This window comes from Urocitellus parryii, chromosome 2 (assembly GCF_045843805.1).
Source record: "Urocitellus parryii isolate mUroPar1 chromosome 2, mUroPar1.hap1, whole genome shotgun sequence".
Taxonomy (NCBI): domain Eukaryota; kingdom Metazoa; phylum Chordata; class Mammalia; order Rodentia; family Sciuridae; genus Urocitellus; species Urocitellus parryii.
Window position 1 is genome coordinate 15500238 of NC_135532.1, and position 26006 is coordinate 15526243.

The 26006-nt window shown below is 37.1% G+C and overlaps 2 protein-coding genes across 3 annotated transcripts in view; one reads left to right on the forward strand and one right to left on the reverse strand.

The window, feature by feature from the left end:
- Positions 1–505, reverse strand: part of Gpr180 (G protein-coupled receptor 180) — a 28147-nt gene extending 27642 nt beyond the window's left edge. For both annotated transcript variants that reach the window (XM_026399563.2, XM_026399555.2), the window contains exon 1: positions 284–505. In XM_026399563.2, coding sequence (XP_026255348.1) covers positions 284–428 — 145 coding nt within the window. In that variant the 5' untranslated portion in view covers positions 429–505. The remainder of the gene's footprint in view (positions 1–283) is intronic.
- A 4234-nt stretch (positions 506–4739) lies between these two features.
- Positions 4740–25756, forward strand: Tgds (TDP-glucose 4,6-dehydratase). Its single transcript, XM_026399682.2, has 12 exons — positions 4740–4825; positions 6926–6992; positions 8241–8309; positions 9519–9609; positions 14911–15053; positions 16951–17049; positions 18103–18162; positions 19585–19628; positions 20349–20514; positions 21123–21181; positions 21777–21874; positions 23436–25756. Exons 1-12 carry the CDS (start codon positions 4740–4742, stop codon positions 23504–23506), a joined length of 1053 nt encoding a protein of 350 aa, XP_026255467.1. The 3' UTR covers positions 23507–25756.
- The last annotated feature ends 250 nt before the right edge of the window (positions 25757–26006 follow it).

A 26006-nucleotide genomic window follows, 5' to 3' on the forward strand; every position in this document is an offset into this window, starting at 1 on the left:
ACACAACCTCTATTCGCCGGAGGCTGCAGACAAGCTTGGGACAGCAACTGCGGGGCTGCCAATGCCTGCCGAGATCCCGGCTAGTTGCGGAGGGGGCAGGGCCACGGCGACGGTGAAGTGCAGGTGAGGCTGGCGAAGTCGCCCGGCTGGCCCAACGTGGCAGGGAGGGGCTAGGTACCGCCCGCCCTCGGCCTACCCCCAGAGGCGGGGAGGAGCGGTCTGCGAGCCCTGCTGGAGCGATGGCCCGCGCGCCTCCATCCCACTCCCCGCCCCCGGGACCTACCGTGGAACTCGAAGTGGCCGATGCTCTGGCCCTGAGTGTCTCGGGCCGCGGCGCTGCTGAAGCTGCCCCGCAGGGTTTTACCCTGGCTGCCCTGCGGCCACCAGCAGCACGTCAGGGCCACTGCCAGCAGCCGCAAACCCCCCATCCTCGCCTCCCGTTCGGCACCCGCACCCGGGCACCCGGGGCCCTAACCGCCTGCGGCCGTCAGCCCCACGTCGGCAGCCGGAGGATGGGTGGGGCCAGGGCAGCGAGCCCGCCCCTCTGGAGACCAACAGCCAATGAGGTGAGGTTTTCGCCACGAGCCAAGCATATTCACCAATCAGAGGCAGAAGTGGGCAGGGCGTGCAGATCCGTGCGTCCCATCACTCCCCAGGCTTTTGGCTAGTTCCCGCCTTTTTTTAATGGAGAATTTGGAGGATGTTGCTTCGGGTTACTGAAAGCTTTTGCCCTCGGTGCCCCAGCGCATGTTGTCAATGCGCATGCGCGCGCTGCGCAGGTCGAAGGCACCTTGGAGCGGCTCATGGGATTAGGAAATTGCTAATAAAACACGACAAGAGCATTCCCGTCAAAAAAAGAAAACTCCCTTATATTTGGAACCATGTTCTTTTTCTCTTCCATGCCTATATAATTTACTGAGCATGTCCACTTTAATGTTTCAAAGACACTTACATGTCTAAAGTATAAAACATGAGTCTGGCACCCAACTGATTTTTCATCCCTAGGTTTCCTCTTTAATTATATCATCACTTAGCATGCCAGAGGGCTGAGAAATGGAGCTCTCTTTACTCCCTCATATCCCATGAATTCAATTGCAAATCTCTTCTGGTGATAGTAGGAAGCAGCAGCCTATGGCAGCGGACCTTCCTCCACTCTTCTCTAACAGGCTACAGTCCACCTCTTCCTTAGAACCACAGAAAACTAGGAAACAATATGATTGAATCACTTTCTTCAAAGGCTCTCAGCTGCCTTTAGTACACAATACAAACTCTTTAGAATATGGCTCTCTAGTCAACTCAAATTTTAGTCTTTCTACTGATCTCCATCTTTATCATTGTCAGTCTACAAACACCTCAATTTCTCCCCTCTAGACCTTTGTCATTTGCAAATCCCTTTGACTGGAATAATTCTGCTTATCCTACCACTCAACCCTATGTCTCACCTACTATATATATCCCCCTCACCTCCCAACCCTGTCAGTTTAAGAAGCCTCTGTGTTAGTTGTCCCTAGGTCTGAAATCCCTCACTTCCTTATCAGGGAACTTACTACAGTATATGGTGTATGACTTGACTTATCTGAATCCCTCACTACATTGTTAGGTCCAGTGGGTCAGAGACTATTCCTGTCTTAGTGAAAGTAGGAACTCAAATATTGTTTCATGAATAAGTGCATATAAATTATTCTCATTCCAAAACACACTTTAAAAACGTATAAATAAGTTCTCACAACACATCTCACAATTTAGAAAAGAAACTATGGTAATACCTACTATGGTATACATAGCATTTTCAGTATCTCTGGCTGACCAGGAATAAACTGGAGGTATTAATATTTGGGTATTTTAAAAACTGCACTAGTTTTTTTTTTATTATAAAAGAAATTCATGCAGCTTAGAAAAATTCACGGTAAAATTAAAGTAAAACTTAAAGTTTCTATTTCCTCCTTTCCCCTCCCATATCCAATACCCAAAGATTACCCTTGTTAGTAGTTTAGGGTGGATCCTTTTAGACCAGTTGTTATAAATAATATGGTGTTAAATTAAATTAAATTAGACCTGAAGCTACCTTCAATCTTTGAGTTAATACATGGAGACTTGCAACTTAATTTAGTATATAAATGAACAGCAACTTAAGCAGAAGTATAGTCTTCTAACAAGTAACTGAGTCTCAGTCAATTATTGCAGGGGGGATTCAGCCAAACGCAGGCTGCCAACTGATCAGAAGACAACCATATCTGGCTGATGTGTTGTCATATCAAGTCCTGATAAGGCAAAATTGGAGATGTAACCAATTAAGCTGTTTCTGAATATCACTTCCTTCTCCTTTGCGAACTTCGTCTTTAAATATTTCCTGCCCATGTTGCTGGGTAGAGCTAAACTCTCTGAACCTTTCTTTCTTCTGAGTCTGCCCAACTCATGAATCATTCTCTGTTCAAATATACGCTGCTAAATTTGTCTGAATTGTCTTTTAATAGTGTAACTTGTAAGTCAAAGACAGGGATACAATTGGTGCCAAAGGAGAAGCCGAACCTGGGCCTTGAATGCTGGGGGACTTTTCTCTCTCTCTCTCTCTCTCTCAATCTCTCTCTCTCTCTCTTTTAATATAGTTATAGCCGGACACAACACCTTTATTTTATTTATCCTCATGTGGTGATGAGGATCAAACCCAGGGCCCTGAATGTGTTAGGCAAGTGCTCCACAGCTGAGCCACAATCCCAACCCTGGGGGACTTCTCTTTTTGTCTCTTATTTTCTTCCCTTCTTGATCAGCTTTGTTTTTTCTCTCCCTCTGAAGGCAGGTTTTCTGGTTCCTCAGTTCATTTGAAAGAATATGGCCACTAATAAGTCCCAAATTTGTAGGTCCTCAGAATTCATGAACAACCAGACTATTGTAGAACCTTAGTGCAATTTGACATCCCAGGAAGAGGCTTCAATTGGCCTAAGATGAGTCAGATCCCCATCCTTTGGCAGTGGATCAACTCGTGGAAATCATAAAGGGCAAGGTATTTAGGTCAGAAAAAACTATAAGTATTCACTTCAATATATTTTGGTCAATATTTTCAATTATATCATATATTCCATGATATCTTTTTAAAGTCTGTGTAGCAGTCCACTGTATTTAAAAAGTTAGGCAATCTTACAGATTGTGTCCGTTTTTCCTTATTAAACAATACAGCAATGAACAATTATCTATATTATACATCATGAAATTTGGGGGGCACAGACTATGTACACTTAAGATTTTCATTTATATTACCACTTTGCCCTCAAAACAAAAAGTTTGTAGCAAATAACACTTCCATAGACAGTGAATGCTCTTTTGTTGCTGTTGTTGTTTTTGCTAAAAAACCATGTAGGGGGAAAAAAAGACATTTCCTATTTGACAATATTTACTAATTGTTTATTTTATGTCAGGCCTGGTCTTAGAGATTTGGAATTATCACAGTAAACAAAAAGGCCCTACCCTCATGGAGAAGAAGCAATGAACAATTCATGGAAGTATGTGTTGATGACTGGTATAGCAGCACAATTCACAATAGCTAAACTGTGGAACCAACTTAGATGTCCTTCAGTAGATGAATGGATAAAGAAAATGTGGTATATATACACAATGGAATATTATTCCGAAATAAAAGAGAATAAAATCATGGCACTTGCAGGTAAATGGATGGCATTGGAGAAGATAATGATAAGTGAAATTAACCAATCCCAAAAAACCAAATGCCAAATGATTTCTCTGATTTAAGGATGCTGATCCATAGTATGCTGGTGGGAGGGGGCGGGCGGAGTGGGAGGATTAAATGAACTCTAAATAGGGCAAAAGGGAAAAGGGGAGGGGAGGGAAGGGAAGAGAGTGTGTATAGGGGTAGGAAAGACCGTGGAATGCATGGTCATCATTACCCTAAGTACACATAAGACGACCCGAAGGATGTGACTCTACTTTGTGTACAACCAGAGATATGAAAAATTGTGCTCTATACATGTAATATAAGTTGTAATGCATTCTGGTGTCATATATAACAAATCAAAATTTTAAAAATAAATAAAATAAAACAGAGTAAGATGGTTCTATAGGGCTAGGATAGAGCTTGCTATTTTAATTGGGGTGGTCAGGAAAAGGACTCTAATAGGATGACATTCGAGCTAAGAAATAAAGAAATAAAAACTAGGCACAGATTGGAGGAAAGTGCATTCAGGCTGGGGTGGAGTAAGCAAGAGGGGGAGAATATTAGGATAATACCTAAGAATAAGGCCTAGGGAACATCTTTACCATGACTGCAAGTCGTCTCCTATCTATCTTATTAATAATAACGATAAAAAATAAATTTGCAGTTGCAACCTCCTATTTCCACATTGCAAAAAGAGAACTCTGGAGTTCTCAGCTTAACTGGTGCGTAATCTCTGAAGATGGGTGAAGTGCAAGAGCTAAAAGAAGGCACTTCTTCAACACTCTGAACTTCCTTGTTTTAAGTAAAGCATAACTCGGGCTAGCAACAGTTGCATGGAAGACGGTTACACACACTGCTCTGCCCCAACTCCCTCAATTACTCGCAGTAGGTCTGGCTTTGATCCAGAGGACCTGCGCCTGCGCGGTAGCCCTACGCGGCCTCTCCGGAAGCTGCGCCGACTTCTCTGTAACGTGTCAGTGGAACTAGGTGTGTCGCAAAAAGTCGCGGTGATACTTTCCTCTGGTCTTCAGACCCCGGCGCTTTACGGTGCTAGGCTCTGCCGCGCTGGGAGATGTCGGCGGAGGGCAGGGCGGAACCCCGGGGTGCTCCCGGCAGCTTTGCGAAGCGGGTCCTGGTGACCGGGGGTGCTGGTTTCATGTAGGTAACAGCGCCGTCAGTTTCTCCCCGGAAACCCCAACCTTTTCCTGCGACTCTGCTTGCCGTTGGCAATTTGAGCCCAGCTTTGGGTGGGTCTCCTATGGGGGAGGTCCTAATGCACCCCCGGGAGCATCCTACCCTTTCCTCTTTCCCTGGCCTGTGAGGACGTGGGTCTTTTGAAACTGTGACTTCTACCAAACGCCTGCCTCCCGAAGCAAGAGTACTGTAGTAATGTCCCCGCTTCTGCCTTGTCTGAGATGGACCTCCTGTCACTGCCTCAAGTGTGCACAAGTTAGTTAAGCAGTCGCCCACGGCTTCCCATGCGCACCCCCAGCCTGACCCCAACTTCCATCACCACGAAGCACAGGCCTTTACGTACAGGCGCCTCCAAAATGATTGGGGATTATGATAGGACTTATTTATTGTGCAAACTTCTAAAAGTCCTTGGTTGCTGCTGACCTGCACTAGATGTTTGATCAGGTCCTTTCTCCTAATTCCAAAGTGTGTCCTCAATGTGACCACTTCTTACACTCCCCGCCTTCCACCCTAGTCCTCATTACCCGCTCCCCCCCCCCCACCTTTTGCCTAGACTACTCTTGATTGCTTTTACTGCTTCGGCTCTTGTTCCCTTAGAGTGTTCCTCACGCAGAGGTCAGTGTTTCACTAAGTCAGATCATGTTAGTGCATAGAATTTTACTCCAATGGTTCCTGCCCACTTTAAAGTAAAAACTTATTACCATATCTACAAGCTTATTTGGCCAAGCCTTACTTTTCCAACCTGATCTCTTGCTTTTCTATTCCTGGCATGCTTACCCTCTTACGATTCTTGGAGCACACCAGGCTGGTGCCCCCTTTTGTCTTGAGGCGTTTGCACTTGCTTCTCCTTCATTTCAGCTGCCTGTATCACTCAATTTTGGTTTTACTTGGATATCACTTCCTCAAAGAGTTCTTGACTGACCACACTATCTAAAATAACCCGTTTCCCAACTAACATACTTATCCTGCCTGATATTTTATTGCATATTTGTGTTTCCTTGATTATTGCCTGCATCCCCATTCTAGAATGTAAGCTCCATGAGGACAGAGACTACTGTTCACTAAGCACTTGGCAGAATATCTGACCCATTTTCTGAAGGTCTTCAGTGATTGTTGAATGGATGAATGCAAGAATAACGAACAGGAAACTCCTACCCTCAAGAAACTCAGTGTCTAGTGGAAGAAGAGGAAATATGGGGATTGATTCTTATTTATTGCCTATTAGCATATTAATCATCCCTTCTAATCTGATGGTCACTTGGTAGAGAGTACCAGGCATGCAAATTTCACTTATGAAAAGAGTATGAACATGTGAGAGTGCTGGTCCAGGAATGGTATGACCTAGAAAATGCTGTGAAAGAACTACCAGTGCACATCTTGATTTTATAATTTGGTCAATGCTTGCCGCTGTTCCGGAGGCCCCAGCATTTTAAGTGTTATAAAATTGGATAGATCTTCCACTGAAATATGCCTCAGGTTCTACTGCAGGGCCCTCTGAAGCCCAGAGGCAAACAGAGGTTGGTTTCAATTGTTATTAGCCTGGGAAACCTACATTTTTTTCAGGGACCCCCTTGAGAATTGTGGCTTATAACACCAAACTCTTGTACCAAGACACAGGAATTGCAGAAGTTACTGAAAACAGACAAATGACTGCTCATATTGATTTAATTTTTATGTAATCACATCTACAGTTCCTGAACAGGCACATTATAATTTCAGTGTAGTCACTCTGAGTAGCACCATTATGTTTTTCATCCAGCATTAACTTTCACACTCTAAAAGATGCATGGACAGTATAATTTGTTGAACTGATTTTTTTTCTTTATATCCAGAAACACTAAATTCTCTATTCTACATAGCATAAAGGGAACATAAGAGTTAGTTTATAGATGTTGTTGGTGAAAAGTGTACATGTGTGTATATTGATGTTGTTTCTGTTTTCTTGAAAACATTTAAAGTTATCTTTGATTATTTTCATAATAGTCAACAGCATAAGAAAATATTCAAGAGTCTAAAGGGGTTGAAATTTTCCACTCACAAGATGTTTTTTTTTTTTCCTTACAGAGCATCACATGTGATTGTCTCTTTAGTAGAAGATTATCCAAATTATATGATCATAAATCTAGACAAGGTGAGTTTCATAAAAATAAGCTTCATGCACTCAAATTACAGTTCAATTTAACTACATTTTTTTTAAAGTACCAGAATCCTGTTAGTTTTTTATTTAGTCTTTAGCTACTTGGGGGTCTGCATGGTCATGTGCTCATGCTGCGTTAAATCTTATGCAGAATCTTTGGAAACTTTTACTTATTATACTAAGCCATAAAGTTCTTGGGATCAAACCCAAGAACCCCATGCATGCTAGGCAAGTGCTCTATCACTGAGCCACATTCTCAGCCCTTATGTGCAGTATTTTTACCAGAAGAAAACTTTCACTCTTTCTAAATTCAGTATTTAGTAAAATGTGACTACCAGTTTTTTCTTGGTGTTGACATGCTTTATTTGATTTAATTATTTAACTATTTAGTTTTATAATTATCATCACCTAGAAAATTGTACATGTTTATTTTATAAAATAAAATTTAGTTAAATTAATTTGGTTTTGTTGAGAATTCTGCAGTAATAATTGGAGTTTCCTTAAAGAATCTGAAAGCCCTAGTTGGAAATCATAGATTATTTTTAATCTGAGCAAATACAAATGGCACAGATACAAATGGTTACCTTAATTTCCTAAAACACAATAGTTAAGAAGTACAGATAAAGAATAACCCTTAACTCTTAGGATTTTTTTTTTACTGCATTACTAGTGAACAAGAATTCTTTTTTCCCTCATCTGTACACTGACTTACCAACAGTTAACTCAGGAACTCAGGACCAGGTATAATGAACATGTATGTATAAAACAGGCATCATTTTTGATGACTAGTAACTTTTCTGTCAGGAGTAGTAAACTTTTTTAAACACCAGTGGCCACAGGCAAATTTGGGTAGGAACATATTTTAAAGTACACATTTATAAAAAGGCTTTTTTTTTGGAGTCCAGTATTTTGAAAAAGTATCACAATTACTTGTTTTTGTTTGTTTGTTTTTTGTTTAGTTTTTACTTGTAAGATGTCAGAAGCTGGGATGGGGATTAGTTGTAAAGTGCTTTCCTAGCATGCATCATGCATAAGGCCTAGGATTTGGTTCTCTAGCACCTCAATCAATGTATGTCAGAAGCATAGAATGTGTAAAAGCATAGAGGAAACACACTTGAAGAGAGTATGTTCTTGTATTACAATCATTAACATCTATAGTTTTAAAAATAAATTGGTATTTTATAGGAAGAGCTAATATTATCACTTTTTGTGTTGCCCCTGGCCATCCTCTCTTTTTTTAAGCTGGATTACTGTGCAAGCTTAAAGAATCTTGAAACCATTTCTAACAAACAAAACTACAAATTCATAAAGGTATGGAAGTCTTCTTATAATTATTGAACTGTGCCTCTTTAGTCATATAGAGATTATAATAGCTTCCTACTTACAAGCTTCTGTATAAAGGGCTTGGCAGGCACACTTACTAAAGGCCTTTTAAAAGACCAAATAGTTAATTTCCAGAAGTACCACATGCTCTAGAGAATTCTACTTTTAGATATACCACATAAAAAATTGCATGTAATTTTTGATACCTTAGAAAATCTATGAGTAGCTGGATGAATTTGTGTGGTTTTTAATTTTAAGTCCTCACTAGTCTGTTTAATAGTGCCTACCTGGGATTCAGAGTGGTTGGTGTGAAGTGTGGTGTCCTCCTGAAAGGCTAGCCAGACCATGAAGCACACGAGATAGTCTCTCCCCATGAGGGCACATGGCCTCTGGAAGGCTGATTCTTAACTCACCACTCTTCAACAAGTCCCAAGTATAAACCAGAGCAGATCCTTTATTTGCAAAGGGAAATGTTACTTTCCAATGAAACTATGTTGTGATTTTATGTTCTTTTCTTTTAAAAATGATTTTACAGGGGCTGAGGTTGTGGCTCAGGGTAGAGCGCTCACCTAACATGGGCGAGGCCCTGGGTTCGATCCTCAGTACCACATAAAATAAATAAATAAAGATTTTGTGTCCAACTATGACTAAAAAATAAATATTTTTTTAAAAAAGTGATTTTACAAACTCTCTTTTAACCACAAAATCACAAAAATATATTGAGCAATTAGTTCATAATTCTGTTCTGTGTAAAAGTATTTTCTTCAGTTACTAAAGGTTTTTTGAGAATGTGTTTTTTCAGAAGAATTAAACCATAACTTTACTATTATTTTCCAATGTTCATTCCAGTTGTTATACTTGCTTTAGATATATTTCAGTAATGGTTCTTTCAAAATTTTTAATACTATTTTCCTTTTTAATATACTAATCTTAGATTGTCAAGAATATAATGAAAAAATGTAGAAGTAGTTGGGTGGTCAATAAAATATTGTTTTATACTTATTTGCAAAAAATGCTTTGAATCGAATATCTGGAGAAATATATCATTACTGTACTTGTCTGACCATGTGGTTGAATGTTCAAGATATTCTCTATTGAACTGGGAAGTGGGAGATGGGGTGTGTTATAGCAAAAATGGTTTTGATGATGACAGTGCTCAGAGAAACCTAGTGTTTTCATGTTTGCTTTCTCATATAGGGTGACATTTGTGATTCTCACTTTGTGAAACTGCTTTTTGAAACAGAGAAAATAGATATAGTACTACATTTTGCTGCACAAACACATGTAGGTAAGCATTGTCTTATGCTCTAGTTGTGACTGGCATTTCGTTTTCCTCTTGTGGCTAACTAGACTAAATCCAGAGTCCAGAAGTAGAACTAAATAAATGGTTATCTAATACACATCTTTGAAAGAGGATATACATGTTACACCAGAAAAACAAGACTTTTGCTATGTCATTGATATATTTGGCACTTTTTAGATCACTTTTATTAGTGTGGGTTGAAATATAACCCTGAATAGATCTTAAAACTTTGAGTCGAACCAAATTCAAACTGGTGATTACTTGTGAAAGGTAGGAATGAGGAAATGGGTCTTCAGCTGTAATTTTTATGTTGTTTTTCTTAAATTGGGTGGTGGATACACAGATGAATATTATGTTGTTATCTGTACTGTTTTATGCATTTGAGATATTTTCTAATAATTTTCTGATATTGTTACAGTGAATACAACATATATTCAAAAGAATTTAGAAGTGAAATAAATAATGGTAATGTGAACACCCATGTAGCCATCATCCAAACAAAAATCAGAGTGTTGTCAGATCCTCTTTGGAAGTGCACTGCTATTGCCTGCTGTCTGATTTATTTCCTTTGCTTTTCTCTGTAGTTTTTCTATTTATATTCTTTTCCCTAAGCATTATAAGTTTTGGCTTTTTAAATTTTATTTAAAAAACATATAAGGTGGTATGTAGATTTTTTTGTCTTTCTTTTTAAAAATCCATTTAGATTCATCTATCCATTTGGGTATAGGTACAGTTTGTTCGTTTTCAGTACTGTATAACATTCTAATTTAAGAATTGGCACAGTTTACTTAGATATTTCACTCCTGGCGGAAATTTGGGTTGTTTATGCTTTAGGGCAATTTTGAACAATACTACTGTGAGCATTCTTACGCATATGTCATGGTACACATACGTACACATTCTGATACATAATTAGGATCATAAGATTTGTCTGTTTCAACATAAAAATATCAATATGTTTTCCAGAGTATATTAATTTCTACTCCTCCAGTAATATGTAACTTCCTGTTGCTCTAGATCTCACCAAAATTTAGTTTTGTCAGATTTTTCCATTATTTCCAACCTCAGCAATGTGTGATTTGTCTTTTATCATATTTTAAATTTGTATTTTCCCTAATTGCTAATAAATTTGAGTATTTTTAATGTTTTTTGGTAATTAGGATTTCTTCTGTGAAATGCTGTTGAAATCTTTTGTCCAGTTTTTAATTTTGTGGTTTATCTTTTTCCTCATCGAAAAAGATGTTTCCAGAATTAGTAATCATTTTGGGTGGTTGAACCATTTATCTTTTTTTTTTAATATTTTTTTTTTAGTTGTAGATGGACACAATATCTTTATTTATTTATTTTTATGTTTTGCTGAGGATCGAACGCAGTGCCTCACATGGGAGGCAGGTGCTCTACCACTGAGCTACACCCCCGCCCCTGAACCATTTATTTAGGAAGTCATTTTCTTAAATGATGTATACATTTTGAAGTCCATTTCATTTGACATTGATGTGACTGTATCACTTTCTTGTGTATCTTTTTTTATTAGTGCATTATAGTTATACATCACATGTCTTTTTCCATTCTCTTTTTTTTCAACCCTTCTGGCTTTATGGCTTATCTGTTTCTTAAAAACAATGTGTATTTGGATCATGGTTTTTATTTTAATTACTTTGAACATCCTTGATATTCATTCTCTTGCTTGCTTTTTAAAGGACTTAACTAAGAAATTGTTCTCTTTTTCTCCCTCTACTACTTTGGAAGATATATATTCTTTGTATTCTTTAAGTGGTTACCTTAGGAATTACACATGTATAATTAGCTTATTTAAGTGTAAAGTCCATAAAATCTTTGCCCTCCTCCCAGGTATGCATTTTAACACCATTTATTTATTCCCAACTGTATTTATCTAGAATTTTAAGTCTATCTTATTTTTCAATCCCATTACATATTTATTCCTACTATTTTGTGTAGTCAGTATTACTATTTTGTTTTATCAATATTCATTTTTAGAGGCTTGTAGATAATATTCAAATTATGTCATTTATTTTTCACTTATATATGGAATGTCTTCATACAAGTAGGTTTTCCACATAAATTATTAGGATGATTTAAGTGATACTGAAAAGCCAGGTTAACTGCTTGATACCTTTTGTTTATGTGGTAAGCTTTATTTGACTTGGTTTTCTTTTTTTTTTATATACTTTAATTTTTTTTTTCAAGAGTGAGAGAGAATGAGAGAGAGGGAGAGATAGAGAGAATTCTTTTTTTAATATTTATTTTTTAGCATTTGGCAGACACAACATCTTTGTCTGTATGTGGTGCTGAGGATCGAACCCAGGCCGCACGCATGGCAGGCGGGCGCGCTACCGTTTGAGCCATATCCCCAGCCCTATTTGACTTGGTTTTCTACCACTCTCTTACTTTCTTTTTTCTTTTCTTTTCTTTTTTTTTTTTGTATAATTATGAATTCATAGAGTTGAACACTTTTGATTCTTTGTTTGTTTGTTTGAATCAATTTCAGTTTATATTCAAATTGACCCACTACTAGCCACAGAGAGCCAGAGTTGCTTCCTGGGTCCTTAGTAGTCTTTGTTGCCATCTTATTCTCTGGTGTAGCAGGATGTTCTAGGTTTATCTTCAAGGGTTCTTCCAAGGATCTGGAAGCAACCCTTCTTCTAAGGACTGAGGTTCCTTTTAGTGTGAATAGTAGTTACAGGCCTCAGTCTGGGTATGTTCACTGTTACCAATTGGACATTGTTTCTAGGCTTTTTCAGTTAACTTCAGAGCTAAGAAATATTTATTTATTTGCCTATTTAAGATAAAATACATCATGAGTTCACAATACATGAGTGTCTAACTCAAAGTTGTTATTAACCCCATGGGTCTTATATTTTCTTTCCCTTATCCTGAATACCTTGGTTCTCAATAGCACCATAATAATTTCTCATTTTCTTTTCTATTTCCCATTTCTTGGTACTGGGGATTGAACCTAGGGATGCTTTATCCCTGAGCTACATCCCAGGCCATTTTTATTTTATATTTTGAAGCAGGATCTCTAATGTTGCTGAAGCTGGTCTTCAATTTGCAGTCCTCCTGCCTCAGCCTCCAGAGTCTCTGGGAGTGCAGCTGTCTTAACACTGCATTCATTTGTCATTTTTTTAAAATCCCATAACACAACAAAATAAGAATAACAATAGCAACATTATCTGAAATGACAAGGGTTTTTTTGTTTTGTTCTTAGTAGTTTCCCACTAGGTCTACAGTCAAATTATTTTGTTTTATAGGTACTCAAAGCATGGTTATATAACTAAGTAAATTCATTGTTTGATTCATATTTTCCATCTTGCTTTTGAGTTTTAGAATTACTTTCTTTTTAATTGTTTTTCAGTTATGAAAAATATAAAATAGTTCCAAAGTCAAATCTACCATATAAGGAATATTTATAAGTCTGTCTTTGGCCCCTGCTCTTCTTCTGTGTTCTACTCTCCCCTGTAGAACACTTTATATACATTTTAGTTTATTCTTTCTTTTAAAAGAATAGATATCCTGTGCCCCTCTTAGAGAAGTGATAATCTCGAACATACAGCTCTCTCCCTCTTGCCTTTTTTATTTGACAGTATATCTAGGACATCAGTCTATATGTACAGTGGTTAAGTTTACTTCCCACTGTTTTAAATGATGCTGGAGTAGATGGTTTTGTACTTTCTTTTTGTATATTTTTAACTGATGTTGGGAAGATATGCCTAGAAGTTGAATTGCTGGGGGCATTAATCTTCTAGAATTGCCAGAACAAAGTACCACAGACTGAGGGCTTAGAGAACAAATTTATTTGCATTCTGGGGCCTGGTAGTCCAAGGTCAAGGTGTTGCCAGGCTTAATTTCCTCTGAGGCCACCTGCTGGGCTTACAGCTCCTTTGCATTTACTCTGTGCTCACAGGACCTTTCCTCTGTGTGCATTCCTGGCATCTCTTTTTAGGTGCAGATTCCTCTACACTAGGTAGATTGGACTGGGGTTCACCTTCAAGGCCTCATTTTAACTTAATCACATCTTTAAGGGCCCTAACTCCAAATATGCTCACATTCTGAAATACTGGCCAGGTATAGGGAGGTCAGGTGTCACTATACATTTTATGTAACAGTTCAGTTTATATCTTTGGGTTGGGGGATAAATGCATATTAATTTGGTTAGAAAATGCCAAATTTCCTTCCTTAGGGTTATAAGCATTTTGCATACTCATTCCCAGTGTGCAGAATTAAGTCCCCCACAAGCCACAAAGCCTCAGCAACAAAACATTTTGTTAAATTTTTTATTTTTTGTCATTGTGATAAATTATAAGTGGCATTCTCTGAGTTTGAAACTTGGGTTTTCCTTATAAATGAGGTCGAGCATCATAAGCTTAAGGACTATTTATATTTTTATATCTAAACTGTTTTGTATCCATTTTACTGTAGGATTGTTCTTATTTAGTTCTACAAGGTATTTATAGGTTGAATATATTAATGTTTTGTCTCTAATAAGTTCAAATGTTTTTCCCAGTTTGTCTTTTTAATTTTGTTTCTAGTCTAGTTTTTTTTTTTTTTTTTGGAGGGGGCAGGGGTTGACAATGAAAGATTTTTTTATAAGGTAAAATTTATTAATCTCTTCCTTTTTTGTATGTGAATTGTGAGTCATAGTTAGGGAAGTTACCCTATTCCCTGGTAAAGCAGATGATTTATTCAACATTTATTGATTTATTCAACATTTATTATTTTATTCAGCATTTATTATTTTTATCAGTAACAAGTTGCTCTGAAATGCATAGCCCTCAAATTGTAGAAACTGGAAGTTTCAAAAATTTTTAAAATTTGAATACTTGAATTTTTAAATTTAGATGCATCATTTTGTGTTTCCTTCTTTTTAGGATAAAATGTTTTTTGAAAATTTAACAGATTGTTTTCTAGCTTCTAAAATATTTATACATACTATATAATATAGGCTTACAGAAATAAATATCAATGCATATATATGTTATTTCCAAAACTATTTAATTATGATGAGTAAAGAGAAGGGAATAGTACTCTCTTAAAACTAGAATTGAGGGACTGGGGATGTAGCTCAGTGGTAGAGGGCTTGCCTAGCACGTGTGAAACACTGGGTTCCATCCTCAGCATTATATAAAAATAAATAAGTAAAATAAAGGTTTGTGTTCATCTACAACTAAAATAAAAAAATTTAAAAAACAAACAAACTGGAATTGATTGTTTGGTATTTGTTTTGTCCTTGGGTGAAATTGTTCTAGTTTTTTTCTGTTCTTTTAGATTTGTCATTTGTCCGGGCCTTTGAGTTTACCTACGTTAATGTTTATGGCACTCATGTTTTGGTAAGTGCTGCTCATGAAGCCAGAGTGGAGAAGTTTATTTACGTCAGCACAGATGAAGTATATGGAGGCAGTCTCGATAAGGTAAATAATTTACCTTTTCTAAGTTTACCTTAGAAAATCTACAACACCTGTTTACTTATCATGTACCATGATGCAGATCCGTCTTATTAAACCTGTCCTGCCCTCTTCTCATCCTCACTCTCCAGAATTTTATGCCATGGTCTCTTCTGTTCAAATCAAATACCATCCTAAATGGAGAACAGCCTAGTCTCCTATAGATTTATTCATAATTTGCCTGACAGTTTACAAGACAGCAGCAAATATAACATTTTTTGTCTCAACCTCACAAACATGTAAGTTTACCAAGATGGCTTCAGAGTGGACAGACGGAAGCAGGAGTATGATAGGCTGCAGCAGGTTCCTATGTACCATTCTCTGCCAATCGGCAAACACATTGGAATATCCAGGGGCAAGTGTGAAATCATTGTAGAAAGTGGAATCTATTTTTTATCATTTCTAAATATTATACTTTTTTGCACCAAAAGATGACTCCATTCTTCACAATTTATATATTTTTTCTTTTCTCTTGTTTTTTTGGGAGATAAATATCTATGCTACTAGATACCGTGGCACTGAAATTAGGAAGGTACTAAAGGGAAATCTCAAAAGAATATGTACAAGTAACAATTATTGGATATTAACTGTTAAGGGTTATTAACTCTTTTAAAGGTCATTCTCTGTACAATTGACACTTGAGGATGGTTGTGTGATCTTGTGCCATATTTAAAGAAAATACAGGTAACATGAAATTATGTGGAAAAAATGTAGTTCCTCATATTTCTATAGTTTTAATCTCCAAATAACTACTGTGGCTGACCTATAGACCTCTAAAGACCCACCTAACCTTACCCAGTAAAAACTGTAGTTTTCCTTTATGGTAAGCCTATTTTTATGTTAGTTGAATTTTTTACTAGTACTTGTCATTTTAAAAAAGGTCTCTCAGATGCTTCTAATCTTTAGACCTGTGAGGGGTCATCAGACTGCTACTGGTTTCTACTCTGGCAGAGCTTTGAACTTGCATTGTGATAGAAGGATTCAGCATTATCTGGATAGGGGGTAAGGAATGTCCAAATCTCTTCCAGTTCCAAATGTTGTCATTTCATTCAAGAGACTTAAATTATTTGTTGATTATACATTATAATGGAGGAGACAAAAACATCATTCCCATAAGTCACTTATCTAGTGCCATTATTTAATTTAGATATATTGCATAGGATGTGCCCACAATCCTTTTTACCACCAAATAATTCTCTGATTTTGCTTGGGTGACCCTTACGCTGGTGAACTGCAGAATGTCCCAACAGTTACTATCAGTTCAGCTACACCAAGATTTCTAGAGGCAGTGACTTCTCCACCAAGCAGACCTCTAGTGAGAAAAAGGAGACCCTGACCACTTGTGGATCCCTAGTCCTCTAAGAAGTAGCCACTTTCAACTCTCTGCAGTTTTTATCAAACTTCTTCCTTCTAATTCCCTTTCCACTCTCTATCAGATCTGGCACAGTAGCCAGAATGATTCTTAAAATAGAAATCAGGTCATGGCATTATTCTGTTCAAAATCTGTCAGTGTTTTCACAGTGACCTTCCAGGGTTCAGGGTACTATTCTGCCCTCCGTCCAGCTCTCTGAGCTCATCTCCCATCTCTTCCTGAACAGCAGCTTTCCTGCAGGTCCTTTGGACATTCTTCTGTCTTAAAGCTTTTGTACTTGTTCTTCTCTCTGCCTGCCTTACAAGGTTTTTGTGATCACTAAAGAAGTTACTGTGGGTGCATGTAAAGATTCAGATACACAGTGTTCAAGAAACAGTGGGGTTTTTTAAAATGCTATAGTAAACAATTCAAGTTCAAGTTTGTAATATGTTTTCTTCTTAGAAAATATATGTAGTACTTATTTTTTATCATAATATATTTTTTTAACATTAGGAATTTGATGAATCATCACCCAAACAACCTACAAATCCTTACGCATCATCCAAAGCAGCTGCTGAGTGTTTTGTACAGTCTTACTGGGAACGATACAAGGTAAGAACTGATTGCTGAAACTCTTGTACCATTTTATTTTGGACTTAAGTGTTAAAATTCCAACTCAACTCTAGCAGCATTTTAGTGATCGGGTAGAAGACAGCTTGAAAAAATGTAGTACTAAGGAATGTAAGATAATTGATTTGTGTGTGTGTGTGTGTGTGGTGCTGGGGATTGAAACCAGGACCTTGTGCATGCTAGGCAAGCACTCAACCGACTGAGCTATATCCCCAGCCCAAGATTAATTGATTTTTATATTGTGTGGCCAAGATATGACTTAACTTTTCTTGTTCAGTTCATTATTAAAGGAATAGTTTAAATACATATTTTTTCCTATTTCAGTAATAGGTAGAGTGTTACAGGTATAGTGAAGGCCCTGTTGGAAGCCCATGAGTAGAGGAAGACAGAGAGAGGGAGGACAGATTCCCTTCCCTGCCACATACTTCTCTGCTTGGTTCAGCACTCTTGGTTTCTCATGAATGGGAGATAGACCTTCCCCTGGTGCTCTGACAGTGTTGCTGTAGGAGCCTTAGCCAGTAGGATCATCATCTTGAGGCCCGTATCTTTGACTTCACACTGATCTTTGAGTTGTTAGGGACTAGATCAGAAAGGCATTCAAGATCCTCTTGCTTTTTATGTTTTAGTAGCATTGGTCCTCTTCCCTTTTGTGGTAGCTCTAAAGGGTTGATACAGTGGAGAGAGCCAACTTGGTTACCATCTAGCTAAGCTTAGAGTCCTAGAGTTGGTTCTTGAAATGGTCAGATGGAAGAGTCCTCAGTATTCTGCTGGCAGAATTACAAACCCGCCTCTATCTATGCCCATTCTCCCCTGTCCCAGTGAGGAGAATTGTCTTCATCCCCCTTTTGGACCCTTTGCTCTTATTGGAACCTCATCCTCTCCTGCCTTTCTAAGAACCGTACCTTAGAAACAGTCTCTTCGTTCTGTCTTCATGACATGTGGAATTATTTAAGCAAAGGTGCTTCTTTTTAAAAATTCTGTGTAGCTTTCTAATAATCACTATTATAATTGCCTTAATGTTGAATATTCTTTAAGTTTCCAGTTGTCATCACAAGGAGCAGTAATGTTTATGGACCACATCAATATCCAGAAAAGGTAATTTTATTCCGAATTCATGGTGGTTGTTTTAGTGATTGTAATTTTTCTTTGTTTAAAATATCTTCTCATCATTTCTTTGTCCAAAAAATTTATGCTGTAATTATACATAATTATTCTGCACAGGCCATAGAATTACGCAAATCTTCTCAGACTTGAGTTTGAAGACTTGAATTTAAGTACCAACTTGATGCTCTCCAGCTGCCATGACCTAAGGCTCTTTGAGCATTGTCTTTAAATTGAGGGATAATGAAAATGCTTAGGATTTTGAAGGATTCAGGTGATATATATGAAAATACCCTGTACTTCCTAGGACTCTGAAGTACTACAGAATTTTCCCACTGCAGCCACCATGCTGCAGTTAAGGCTCTCAGTTTGCAATCACCCCATTATGTCAGGATGTATGGAAAGTTGAAAGCTAATTATTGATGCAGGAAGCTTGTAGGTAAATTTGTATTATATCATTGGGTTAACTGTGCCCCAGCTCTTTTTTTTTTTTCTTTCCAGAACTGAGTATTGAACCCAGGCCCCTTTACCATCTGTGCTATATCCCTAGACCATTTTATTTTTAATTTTGAGACAGGGTCTCACTAACTGTCCCAGGCTGGCCTTGAACATGCCATCCTGCCTCAGCCTTCTGGGCAGTGCTGTGATCACAAGTGGTGAGCACCACTGTGCCCAGCTCCCAACTCTTTTTGATTGTGATGTGCCTGAATGTCTTCCAGAAAGTAATAAGTAGTGAATAAAGAAATGTGCTAGATGGCTGGGAATCCCTGTGCAGTTGGTTCTGTGTCAGTAAGCCTGCTTTTAGGTAACTGTTGCCTGCTATGCCTAAATTTGGAGTCTGGGTTTTCTCACTTCCAAGCTGGTTGTTTTGATCTGTTTGCCCAAAGAAAAGGGCCATTTCATGGTGTGCTGGTGTTCGTATTCATATTGCTTAATTTTTGGAGTATCCTTATAAGTTTAATATAAATTTAGTAATTTCTTGCTTGCCACGTTTAACATAAGTTTTTTTTTTTTTTAATTCAAGGGTACTGTAATTTTTTATAAATCCCACAAGCACTTATTGAGTGAGTGGTTACATGTAAAGTGATAAATAAGATTCAATTCCTGCTCTTTAGAAATCAACACAGAAGTGAGCTTTGTGATGACAGAAAACCGTCCATGAAGACTTTCTCTGAGTTCCTCCACTGTTGAAATAATTTTATCTTCAGAGAACTGCTTTTTGTGAAATAGCAAGCTATCTCGGAGTTCTCTCACTTATTGAGTATTTAGGTTTTTTTCATGAGTTCCTGGTAAAAAGAATTCAATTTTTTCCATATGTATAGTTTTCTAATAATGATTTTTAATATATCATGAGTTCAGATTCATGTTAATGAGTAAATATTTGATGTTTAAAATGAATCTTAAATATTCTTTTAGGTTATTCCAAAATTTATATCTCTACTGCAACACAACAGAAAATGGTATGTTGTTTACCTTTGTACCTGTATGCTTTTCTGATATGTTGATAGTATTTGGTAACAGTCTCTCTTGAAAATCAGTCTTAGAGTTGGAGGCCATGAGTTGAATGTCCCACCAAATTTAAGAGTTCCTTCTTCATTTAGTGTGGTAGTTTTTTGAATAATTATAAGCTATAATTCATTTCCATTATTTACTAAAATAATTTGTTTTTAAATGGCTTATTATAGATCTTTGAGCCATAGCATTAAGACTTGGTATCTGTCTTTACATAATTTTACTTTTTCAAAGGATTAATTTATATAGAACTGTAGACATTTCTTTAAAATGAACTTGTGGTATAAAATTGACAAATATTTATCATGGGCCCATGTTTGCTGATTTTTTATTGAATAACCTCAGATGCTTTGGACATCATTGAAGAACTAAGGTTAAAATTTAAAAGAGCTGGGCTTGGATTGTGGCTCAGTTGGCAGAGTGCTTGCCTGGCATATGTGAGGCACTGGGTTCGATCCCCGGCACTACCTAAAAATAAAATAAAGGCATTGTGTCCATCTACTAGAAAAATATTTTTAAAGAGCTATTCATATTTTTGTGTTTTCAGTAAAAGGTTTCCAGGCTCTCTGTGGGAATTGTCTTCTCTTTACTTGTACCCAGTGTTTTATCCTGTTTAGGAGCGCTTACATTTTTACATTTGATGATTCTGCTTCATTTAATCTGTTCAGCTGCATTCATGGATCAGGGCTTCAAACAAGAAATTTCCTTTATGCTACTGATGTAGTAGAAGCATTTCTTACTGTCCTCAAAAAGGGAAAACCAGGTGAAATTTACAACATTGGAACCAATTTTGAAATGTCAGTTGTCCAGCTCGCCAAAGAACTAATACAACTGGTACGTATCTTTTGTAAAAAGGTGGTGTTTACACAACTGTAACTAATCACTAATTTAGTTTACAGTTGATTTAATTTTAAAGTGAGTAAATGGAAAATGAAATTCATAATTATAGGTATCCCATATATGTCTTCACTTGAAGCTCTAGCATTCATTTAGTAACATTTTTTGAAAAAAAGATAATTCATTAAATGTACCTGCCCTAATTGTAAGATACCTCAATTTTGTAAATATAGACTGTGTCTTAGAACCAAAGAATACTGATATGTAAAATAACTATGGTTATGAATATACATATATGTGAGGCAATATCAATTATAAATTATAGAGTTTAGTAGAAAGGGGAACCAAGTAATACCAAGTAATAACTAAAGGTCAGGAAAGTTTGTTTTCTCCCATGGTTTATACAATGTGTATTATTTTTGAACTTCAGGTAAAGTTTAGGTTATGAAGTATAGGAAGCATATGTAAAGTATAAAAAGTATTTTTGCTGTCTCCCCTACTTTGGGCAATTGTTTTTCTTGTCTTTTTAATCAGCTATTAAATACCATTGTTATTCTCTAGTCTCATTTTATAACTTGACTCAATAGCCTTCTGCATTTTGACAGATCAAAGAGACCAATTCAGAGTCTGAAATGGAAAATTGGGTTGATTATGTTAATGATAGGTGAGTAACAAGTTAAAACATTGGGAAAAGGTTGTGAAATCTTAGGTATTATAAATTATATGGGCTTAACTGAGAACTAGTTTATCTGTTTTGAATTTTCTGGTAAAATATTTTTTTCCTAATTTTAAGTGTTACACAGATTAGGCACAGCACTGTTACTAGCTATGTGACTTAAAGAAGTTATCCAAGTCTGAGGTGTCCTTCATTGTGAAATAGGGATAATATTATCTTACTTATAATGGTATTTTAAGGTTTAATTATGTATATAAAATACTTGGATTAGAGCCTGGCACATAAATGTATGCATTTATTTTTTCATTCATCACACGTTTCATAAGTTCCTTCTGTGTGCTAGGCACTGGAATTAAATTGTGACTGAAATAAATCACAAAAAGTCTAAACCACAGAGAGGGTTAAGTGTTGGGGATTATGGTTTTTTTAATAACAAATTTTCTACAATAAGCATATCATTAGAGGGAATTATTCTAAACTTTAATTATGGTAAAGATGCATGAAAACATATTATCTCTCTTAATATTTAAATTTGTAAATATTTAGCTACAGTGTTATTTTAAATCTCTTTTGTTTTTCTAAGACCTACCAATGATATGAGGTATCCAATGAAGTCAGAAAAAATTCATGGATTAGGATGGAAACCTAAAGTGCCTTGGAATGAAGGAATAAAGAAAACAAGTATGTCATAACTGGATATTTGGGGGGCAATTCAGAAAAATTAAAAGGAAAAGTGATGCATTTTTAGAACACCATACAAATTCAGCAGAATATCGTGATAGATCGTATGCACTCTTCAAATTGTAGCATTTAATATACTTCTCTAACAACACTACTGTTCCCTGAGCATTTTGAATTTCATAATTAACTTATAAGTCTTTCTTTCTCTTATCATTAATCAAATACCTATTTAATTGATTCTGAAATACACATTTTTTCTTTCTTCATATCTGTGATAGGTATTTGTTTTATAATTGCTGATGTTTTATGATTATTATTGCAGCTTTCTTTCTCTTAGTAATATTTGAAACAAACAAATACAAAACAAATTCAGATATGCAGAAAAATCTATTAAAATAAATAGAAAATCTGTATGTGTTAAAAGTCTATTTAGAAATATACTCATGAGAAAAGATCTATCCAAATGTAGAAAAAAGTCTTTATTAAGAACATGATCCTGGGCTGGGGTTGTGGCTCAGTGGTAGAGTGCCCGCCTTGCATGTGTGAAGCCCTGGGTTCAATCCTCAGCACCACATAAAAATAAATTAAATAAAGGTATCATGTCCATCTACAACTAAAAAAATTTTTAAAAAAAGAATGTGATCCTATGTTCATACATAAATACATGACCAGTGTAACTCCACTTCATATATAACCACAAGAATGGGAAGTTATACTCCATATATGTATGATATGTTAAAATACATTGTACTGTTATGGACTAAAAAGAACAAATAAATTTTTTAAAAATAGCAAATAGCAAGGCATGGTGGTACACACCTATAACTCCAGTTCCCATAGGCTGAGGTAAGAGGATAGCAGGTTCAAGGCCAGCCTGGACAACTAAGCAAGACCCTGTCTCAACATAAAATATAAAGGATTGGGAATGTAAGTCAGTGATAGAGAGTGTCCGTGGTCAATCCCTAGTAAAAACAACAAGAACAACAACAACAACAAAAATTGAAATGTAACAAACTTGAATTGAATATTAAAAAGCAAAAATCAAAGAAAACTTTAAACTATTAGATTTCTTTTAACTTTAAAAAATGCTTCTTGTGATAGTATGGCATGAAATAATTTCATATATTAATAGAAGGAAGCTCACTGATCTCACTCTGCCTCTGATGCAGTATTACCATATTTATATGAACAAAGAGTACACTTTTTTATAAAATAACTTGTAAAACCAGTACAAATGACCTGTCCCCCTCACCTCAAATTCCTTAAAATTAAAATGTCTTAAACAATTGTTGTCAGCAGGTTCAGTATTGTAGGGCTTTTTAAAGAAAAAAAAAAAAGAAAAGAAAATGAAGGATTGATTTTAAATTCTCATATTTTCAGCCAATAAAATGTCTTCTAACTTCATTAAGTTCAAAATCAGCTTATGTCAGTGTACATACAGCCTTTGTCTGTTGCTCAGCTGATGAGCAAAACTTCTTACATAGCAGGAACTCAGTTGTTTGTTGATTAATTGATGTTTAGTTTTTCATTTTTCATTTTTGTCTTTTGTTTTTCCTACCAGTTGAGTGGTACAGAGAGAATTTTCACAACTGGAAGAATGCAGAAAAGGCACTAGAACCCTTTCCTGTGTAGCCAGCATTCATATACTTGGCATTGTTTTTCAGAGAAGAAGAAAATTGTCCTACCTCAACAAATGGTATGAAATCAAGTGACCAAATGAAGTGCTCTCTTTTCATTTGGAATTAGATTCATCACTTTTTGTATTAAATTCAAATACAAAGTGCCTCAGTCTTTGGAAGATTGTCAATTGGCATAGGATTTAAATGTCAGAATTCTTTCAGAAAACATCTTCTGGAAATTAGGAAGTAGTAGGCATAGACAGATATATCTAGGGGTGGGCCAGGAAAGAATCTCCTGAACAGCGCTGGGTGGATTGCAGCCTTGGCTGGCTTGGAACTCAGTTGGCTTCCCAGCCTTTACCAGTGCATAGAAGTCTTTTAAGTTTTTATTTATAGGAGAAGTAGGATGAGTATTATGCTGTAATTCAGCTTTTTTTTCAAGGTATGATATTGTGCTTTAAAAATGGAACAAGATGAATGCATATCTAGCACTTTTTAACTTTGGATAATTTTGTAAAATGCTTTTTTAAAACAGAATTTAAAGTTTTTATATTTTCAAAATCAGTTGTTGACCCCTATATAACCTGTATCAGAGGACTTTTATCACATGTTTACTGTTTATAATTATTTTATTTATAAAATTACCAGTATTTTAATATATTTAATGTAGAATGAGACATTTTAAGTAATGTATATTTTTATTTTGCTCTAGAGGAAATTTTAAAAGTACTTGATTATGTATTATTTAATCACTCTGTCCTAAAGACTGTAAGTTGATTTGAAAAGTAACTGACTGGACACTGGGCTGAGAAAGTGAGAGAAAGCTGGTTTACCCCTCTGATTATCAAGAATACAGATTTCAAAGCTTGTCGCCTTGGGTCACTGGAGATACGGGCTGGAGCAGTTTCCCTCTATGTAGATTGTATTGTTGCTAGAACCTCAGAGACTATGGGGCACCACTTTCTTCTTTGTGGAAGAGGATGTCAGAAACCGCAATTTGACTTTTACTTTGGAGGGCATGTCCTGGCACACCCTGATCATCAGACTCCTAAAAACTTTATTGAAATAGCAAGCCTCCGAATCATCATCAGGGTGAAAGAGAATTATCAATGCCACCAGTGTGCTCTCCTCTTCCTCTTAATCTTGCCTGGTCAGCCTGATGCCATCAATGTGATAGATCCATGTCACACTCTACAGGATGTTCAGAAAATTCAAGTCTCCCAGGAAAACAGAACTAGTTCATGCAGCCCTTAGGTGAAGCTGAGTGCAGCTGTCTCCTTATCTTTTGTGATCAAGATGGAAATGTACACATTCACAAAATCGTTGGTGGAATACCATGAATCCTCACTAAGAAGATGCCCTGTGGGCACCACAGCCACCCGGGGATTTGCTGCTTGTTTCAGCCGGCAGTTGTCTGCAGTTGCTCTCCAGGCTACCCACTTTCATTGGGGACCAGATAAATGAGTTAAATAGAGATGTGGTGGGGACCCACCTCTGCATCCTTGAGAGCCTCAAGGGTGACCTCATCCTCATCATCTCCAAGATATAATTTTGTTATTGATTTACTATCTTGGCCAGCGGAGTGGCCAGTTGGGGCAAGGCTGTCAAGGTCAGGGCACTGATTGTGAAAACTTAGGACCCTGACTTGTGCACGGAAATATCTGGGTGGATATCTTTAAAGATTTGACTCTGAAGTTTTTAACTATTAAGTCCTGAGTTTGGTCTTGGACTTCGTCTTTCCTCTACCTCAGGTGATAAGGTACTCATTTAATTGTCACTTGTTTGTTAATTACATTCAGTTTTTCCTTTCCTTCCCTTCCTTTCCCTTCTGTAGGTACTAGTACAGCATATTAAAGACAAATCAGTGCCATTATCCTTGTATGACTTGTTCACCTGAGCTTTTCAAAATCCCAAATTATTGTACAGGCATGGCAGGACATCCTCCCTAGTCACCATACATGGGAGTTTAGTGATGAGATGACTGCTTTGCATAAGGGACTGTTCGTGCCCCACAACCTGGATGGTACTCATGACCAGCAAGGCAGGAAGTGTTTCAGTTCCAAATCTGTCTTACCAGCTGCCCTGCTGGATCACTCTCAGAACCAACTATGTCATTTGGATCCTCTGGAAAGCAGGGACTGAGACAGAGGGGCACAAGAAGTTTAGGGGGGAATGTTTAATGGGCAGGAGAAATTGTGAGGTACAGTACAGACCTAACAGCTGTAAAGAGAAGGGAGAGGAAGAGGGCTGGTAGAGAAAGCCTTAAGCTGTGGTGCGGATCTGACAGGATGTCAGCTAACCCAACAGGGGGCTCCAGAGTAAGATCACTTATAGGAGAATCTCCCCACTGGGCAGAAAGGGCCAGGCTCCTGGATGTGCTCATTCATGGCCCAGTGAGCTCAGCAACTGCCAAGGGGAATCCAGAAGGCATTGCAAGGTGAGGCTGTTAGCCAACTTCGTTCTTGGCAGTGGAGTGACAAGCTCTCTCCAAGGGAATCCTGCATAATTGCCAC